Source organism: Seriola lalandi, unplaced genomic scaffold (assembly GCF_002814215.2).
Source record: "Seriola lalandi dorsalis isolate HSWRI2012SDOR001 ecotype SW California unplaced genomic scaffold, Sedor1 jcf7180002054965, whole genome shotgun sequence".
Classification (NCBI taxonomy): domain Eukaryota; kingdom Metazoa; phylum Chordata; class Actinopteri; order Carangiformes; family Carangidae; genus Seriola; species Seriola lalandi.
In genome coordinates this window covers 81,658-88,715 of record NW_019525516.1, presented here as the reverse complement: position 1 = coordinate 88,715, position 7,058 = coordinate 81,658, and the positions used below count along the sequence as shown (strand labels likewise).

The 7,058-nt window shown below is 42.6% G+C and overlaps 1 protein-coding gene across 2 annotated transcripts in view; it reads left to right on the top strand.

Annotated features, from left to right (window-relative positions):
- cpped1 (calcineurin-like phosphoesterase domain containing 1) overlaps positions 1 to 7,058 on the top strand; it is a 138,712-nt gene that overhangs the window by 113,561 nt on the left and 18,093 nt on the right. For both annotated transcript variants that reach the window (XM_087170868.1, XM_023395587.2), the window contains exon 2: positions 1,268 to 1,486. In XM_087170868.1, coding sequence (XP_087026994.1) covers positions 1,333 to 1,486 — 154 coding nt within the window. In that variant the 5' untranslated portion in view covers positions 1,268 to 1,332. The remainder of the gene's footprint in view (positions 1 to 1,267; positions 1,487 to 7,058) is intronic.

Below are 7,058 nucleotides of genomic sequence, written 5' to 3'. Positions count from 1 at the left end.
CCCTCCTCGTATCTTCAATTCCCAGTCTTAAATCCTGATCACAGTGCTTTCAACAAATAAAGTGTTGTTTGGATTCCAACAATGACTATAATGAGGTTTCTACATGAAGCTTTCACAGCAGGCCTTATACCGCTGAATGACTAATGCTGTGATGACACCTAATCCTTAAAGCTTTTTATTTTGCTGCTTATTACTTTGTGCAGTGTTCTGTGGAAGAATCCCGTGACCTAAACCTATTGAAATGAAAATATTCAGATGCTGCCAGAAGGAAACGTTAATACCAGTTAGATAAATAAGAAGATGGGCTGCTAGTAAAAGTTGTGTGCATTAAATGCTTCGGCGAACGAGTTTAAATTTGAACTAAAGAGTTCTAACCACTACACGCATTTCCCATTAATAGACTAGAGCTGCAACAATTCACTGATTAATCAACAGATAATCCATGTTTATTTCAGTGTTTTAAATGTGAGGATTTTATCCTTTTCTTTGTCTCACGTTATAATAAACTGAAACTTTTTGGGGTAAAACACAGAATAAAAAACAACAATTGAAGACATCATCTCGGGCTGTGGGGATTTTTAATGAGAATTTCACTATTTTCTGACATTTCAAAGACAAAACGATAAATCGAAAAAAATAATTGCCAGACTAATCAATAATTAAAGCAATTCATAGTAGAAGCCCTAAAGCTGACACTTGTTTTTCTTGTATTTTTGAAAAATACATAAACACACTAGCACATCAGTATTAATTGCTGTTTTTTCCATAAATTTGTCAACACTAAAAAACCATTTGAAACAGTGAAGCGAATCAGAGTTAATTTGTTTTTTCAATGTTTGGTAAATGCTGTGAAATTTATAGCTGTATTAACTCTGTCACCTCAACATTAATAAAGCTGCATTGATTGATTTGTTTGGCCACCAGAGGGCAGTGCAAGAAGAATACAACACCGACACTTTATCACCTTTTGAAGTTGTTTTGGCAAACCGTAAAATTGTTGAAAGCAAAACAATGAGCTGAAAGATGCTAAAATGCTGTGGAGAGCTGATGCATAGTCAGGTGGTTAATTGAGAAACACCCTTCTAATAACATTGCAACTTGATCGTGTGTTACTCTAAAGATATTAATGCCGTCGCCATTTTTTTTTTACTAACAACATAAGTTTTCTGATTCAGCCTTAAATCATTTTCATTGCGTTGTTGTCTTGGTAGTAACCAGAGTGTCTGTCTCTGTCAACACAGCTATTAAGTTTAGTTTTTTATTTCAGATGCAGAGCGTGAGTGGACGGGACCATTTTGCTTCATCCAGGCCGCGGACCCACAGCTCGGGCTGATGAAGGCCTGGAGGGACGGAGACTGCGACGGCGGAGGAGACGAATGGGCCGAAGAGGTTGAGCTCACCAAGCAGGCCGTGGAGGCCGTTAACCAGCTCAGACCCAGGCCGAGGTTCATGGTGCTGTGCGGGGACCTGGTCCACGCCATGCCAGGTAGGGATAGAGCACATTAAGCAAAATTGAAACCCACGTTTAAGAACTACATGCGAGGATTACTGCTGCCCTCCTCCGTCAAAATAAAGACGTTACAGTTGAAGCTTTTCAACTGACGGTGTCAGTCTTTTAAGAATACACTCTTTTAAGCTGTTGGCCTGAACAGGTGTTCAGGGGAAGCACTGAGTGCGGGTCCTGCTGTTGCATTGTGATGCGACACTGTTTGAAGTACATTGCTTTTTTCGCTAAACATTAAAATACTTCTCCGAGTGATAAATTCCTGCTGAGTTCTGAGGGCTGTACTATAGCAGCACATGCTTACTATTGAAAACAAGCCACAGCAGTGAAGAGAGGCGCCCAGCGGGCACACAGCCGTATGGACAGTAAAAACAAAATATTGGCATCAACCAGGGTAGCTGCCAATTATCCGCCTAATGTTGGAGGACATAATGTGAACTCACAGATGCCAGTTGTGTGAGCTTTAACTCTGCTCAGGCTCTCTTAGTCAAAACAAATGATAAAGCAGCAGCCCAATGAGTGTTATCTCATGGCATCTGGTACCTCACGCAGGCTCATGCAAATGCTGCACTTATTTTCAAAGTGTTTGAAATGGCTCTCCCTAATGACTGATAAAAAACAAAACTGTTTAGAAACACGAGCTTTGATTTCACACACTATAGGCTGTTTCACCAGTCACATTGTTGTATGCCTCATTTGTATTCAGCAAAAGACACACAGTTCAGTGAGCAGTGCTGGACGGCGAACAGACCTCCTACTGAAGTCATGAGGCTGCTAACTATACGCATGATGCAGGTTTTTAATGAGGGACATCAGATTCACTGCTAATCAGTATTTCTGTTATGACTAAGAAGTGATCTGGTGTCTGACACTAACAGTATGGATCTGGAGAAGATTTATTGTAGGCTCAGGCAGGAGTAGAAGACAATCTGTGCCACCCTCATCAGCTGGTGTCAGCCAACTACACACCAATTACATTACATTACAGTGTTCTATTTAAATACTCCGCTCCATATGTCTAAATCAGGGGTCTCCAACCCCCTTTTCTTCCGAGAGCTCCTTTGACAAAATAAAAAGGAGCTGAGAGCTCCTCGTGTCTTATATTACAGTTATTCACATATCGTATCAAAACGGTCAAACTGATCTCCAGAGCAAAAGTCATCAAATATCAATATCCAAAACTCACATTTTGTACCAAAAACATCTGAAACGCACATCAGACAAAAATCTGAGTCATGGTTCAGTCAGACCTGAACACACAGACATGAAAACACCACTGCAAATAAACCTCTCATAAATCCGCTTAGAAATCGGAGCCAAAAGAAGCTCCTCAGTCCAGAGAAAATTGTCAGTACATCAATGGTACATAACAAACAGGAACTTAAAATAGCTAAGTTAATATACTTAGGGCCTGATTTACTAAAGCGTGTGTAAAAACGTGCGTAAACTTGATATCACCCGCAAACAAACATTCAAGCTGAGCGGTGTGCACTGAGGATTGTGTCTTTCAAATGTGCAAGACAACACGCGCTGTCCATTTAGTACATTTGCCTTAATGAATATGCAATATGGGGCGTTTCTGCCATCGTGTGCAAAGTACTGGGACGGGTTAATTTAGGACACGCATTGTGCCTTTTATAATACGTTTAAAAGGAAGCTGCAGCCATCCTGCTTCCTGTCCGAACTCCTCGTGGCGGAAACCCTTAAAACACGCAAAAACCCTCATTGAAATTTTTGTTTGTGGTTGTTTCTGTTTAGATTCAGTTGCATTTGGAGAAGATTTACTGAGTGAAGTTGTGTTGCTGTGAACCTTTGGGTGAGCTACTGGTAGCTTGCAAGCCACCTGTTGGAGAGCCCTGGTCTAAATACGAAATCTGATGTTTAAACAGTAACTTGACAAGAAATCTTTTTATTGTGTTCAGTTTATTACATTAACTATTGATCCTAGAATAATTTTGTAGAGTTAATTTCTGCGTTTTCACTTTAAGCAGATTACATGATTATAACTTAAACTAAACACATATATGCGATACATCAGGCATTTGCTCTGATATTTCAACCTTATATAATCCCGTTATGTGTCGAGGTCAGACTGATTTCCACTGCGGGTTTTAGTTTCTGACCTGCCCAGCGTGAGGAAAGCTGATCTGAGAGGAGCTATGATGGCAGTCTGAAATATATTTCTCATAATAGTAAAATGTGACATGAATGTTTCTGACTGAAACCATTACAAATTGAACGCCTTTTCTGTCATATAGAGTTCCAAAAATGACATGCAGCGTAATCTGAATTTCATTTTTTGAGCCTCAGGCTGAATTGATTATTTGTCGTCCCAGTGCAGCAGGTAGGAGAGGTTTGTGATCAATGTATGTATGTGTCTCGGGAAATTTGACCATTTGACTGAAATATGCATTATAACCACAAGGGACGACCTATAATAGAGGTGGTGTTGTATTATACTGAATTATTTCACAGCTGCCAGGAGTGTGTGAATATATAGAAAGCCTTGAATTTTCAAAGCTTCCTCACACTGTTTTCACTGCTGCAGAATCTCAGATATGTCGTTAGTAGAAGCCAAGAGAGCTTTCTGACATTTATCAATCTTTAAAGAGAATGGAATATTTATATATATATATATATATATATATTGATTAATGTATTCTCAGCTGCCCTCTGAGGTAATACTGATCTAATCAATGCAGTCCGTGAATAGCATCGGCTAAGGCATGGTTCAGTTGGAGAGGTTTGAACGTCAGCGCTCTCTGTTTCCAGGCCAGAGCCTGAAAACAACGTCACAATCTCACCTATGACAGCAGTTGATATTTGTGTATGGGAAAGCACAGGCTGTCTCCCTATCTACAGGATAGCTGATGAAGCTTTCAGCTGTTGATCAGACCAGCCAGACTTTATATTCTAAATATCTACAAGATAGCGCCTACTCTGTTCCCGCTGCAGCTGGAGTGTAGGAAAGTTAGTTCGCTGCCCTGATGGTGGAGTCGAGGTTGTTACCATCAGACCCCCTGTGACAGCGTGTGATATTTCTCTATAACAAAAAAAGCACCTGGCTGCCTTGAAGCTGTTTACATGAAAGCAAAGATTTTTGCTTTGTTGAAATGCTTCAGCAGATGGAAACTGGTTACAGATGGAGAATGTGAGACCTTTGTATTCCATCACTTCTTTTGTAAATAATATCTTACTGTGGTGTACACTGGTTTCTCCTCATCAGTCTTCTGCTCTGAGTTAGACGTGTTAGATGTCTTTGAAGCAGGACAGCAAGCCGACTTCTGTTGCCACAGTGGCAGCTGGTTTCCCCAATTCACCAGATGCATTCACTCTCTGGCCAGACAAATAGATTTTCAGAATAGAACATGGTTTGAAAATAGTTGGATACCTCCACAAATGGCTGGCCAAGTAAACAAAATAATCATTTTGCTGCTCATTTCCTACCTTGTTTGGAGCTGACATGCTGTGTTTGGCTCATGCTGTGTTCAATTGTGCTCCCTTCCGTCTGTCTGTGTCTCGGTTTCGGTAGTGACTAGAGATATGATGATTAATGCTAACTTGTAAACATCAACCAGCCAATCCTGTGTGTCTCAGCAGAAGACCTTGACTGTGCAGCTCGGCAGGCATCAGAGGCAAACGGATGCTTTTATTAAAGTAACTGTAATGAAATGAGTGACTGCGGTGTGGTGTGCGTTTTTTCTCGATGTCCAGCTGCCTGATTCGATGACAGGGTAAGCAGAACGGGCTGGCGGGACCCACTGCAGAGTTAATGTTCAGCAGAAAAAGAGCCGCAAGCTGCCAACCAATGCAAACTACCTTTGCATGACAATTAGGGAGCTAGCATGAGGTGCCTGCCTGACTGCCTGGCCTCAAGGAATGGGCACACAGAGAGAAAAGAAGTCGGCAGGCGAACCTGTCTCTCTGTCCGTCTCTGCACATCTTCTCTCTCGCCGCATCTGTTTACACGTTTGAATGGATCATGATCAAAGTATCGCTGAGCTCGATCCTGATCCGAAGATTACGTAAGATATTATGCAGAAGCGGAACATTTTGTGATATTTAGTGCAGTGTGTCATGTGTAGAATGTCCTTGGCCCCTGTTTCTAAAATTTAACTTAAGGCAAACTATTTATATGCAACACAGATTTGGCTTCGCTTAGTCACAGAGCAGCTCTTCTCCTTTTTGGGTCATAATGACCACCAATTTTAGCTACACAGGGACAGTCATGAACACTCCAGGAGCTGTCTCGCCCTATCATCCAAGAGTCTTGCTGTAGGCGTCCGAGTATCCTTATCATCTCCATGACTGTACCATTTAGACTAAAACATGGCCGCCGTCCATTTTCCACCAGTCTCCCCGTCTCCCTCTGATCAGTCGCATTTATAGGTCACAGCAAGATCTGTTTCAGATGCACAGTGGGACAGTAGCTAGTGTAAGCAGGGGGTTTAAACTGCAAGGCCTCGGGGACCTACGAACGCCGAGGCGTCAGCCCTCGTTACTGTCAGCCCCAGCAGAACAGGTTGTGTGTGCCATCCTCATTACTCGCCATGTCCGTCACATTCCTGGCAACTGGGCTGCTGCATCGGTGGGAAGGAGGGAAGAGATATTAGGAGCTGCTCCTTCCGTCTCTCGGCTGACATTTCCCCTTAAACTGTTTATTTACAATACAGAATGAATGGGAGGCGGCCAGGGGAAGCTGGCTGTCAACCGGCATTGTCAACACTGCTGCCTGTCGGCGACGGGAAATTGGCAACTGTATTTCTGCTCCCTCGGATTTCACTCGCTATCTCTCCTCTCCTTCGCTCGCTCGCGCACTCACTCTCTTTTCCTTTCTCTCTCTTTCCTCCATCATCTGTCCGTTCTCTTTTGTAAACAGCTGCGGTCTCATGCCTCATACCTTATTTTGACAACCTTCATTTGCAAGTCTGACACTGCACACAAACACACTCACTTATCCTTGCCTGTGATTAATCTGTTTGAAGCATCGGTGTGAATTAAGTCTGGTGTTGAGGAATCAAAAGTTTGTTCTTGTAATTGTTCTGGAGCAAACATGAAAAAACAATGAGGTGTTTGTGTTTCATCAGTAATGGGTTTTTGAGCGTGGTAGGAAAACTGAAGGCCGGATAGTAATGTCACCACTTAATAAGTCCATGTTCTCATCAAAGAGCAGCTGGTGAGGCAGTGATCAGAAGCACTCGTGCACCACAAGATGGAGAAGAACCCTGATGGTCCTCAAGGAACAATCCTGTTCCCCAAAACTAAACAGGTCATGCTTCCTTAAAGAAATGCTGGCTAGCATTTGCTCCCTCAGCATCATGGCATCCAGACCTTTACTTGACAGAAAGTTCCTTGATCCTGATTCCCCGCCTTCTCTCCAATCCAAGCTAACCCTCAAGAGACGCTTTCTCATCTCAAGGACTTCCTTCAATCTCGCCGTCCGTTCTCTCTCTCGCTTTCACCCTCTTGTGTCTTTCTCTCACTTATTTTCAAAGCTGACAAATGAAGGGGATAAAGAGCAGGGAGGGGGGACAGCGGCAGGAGGGGGGGTGGG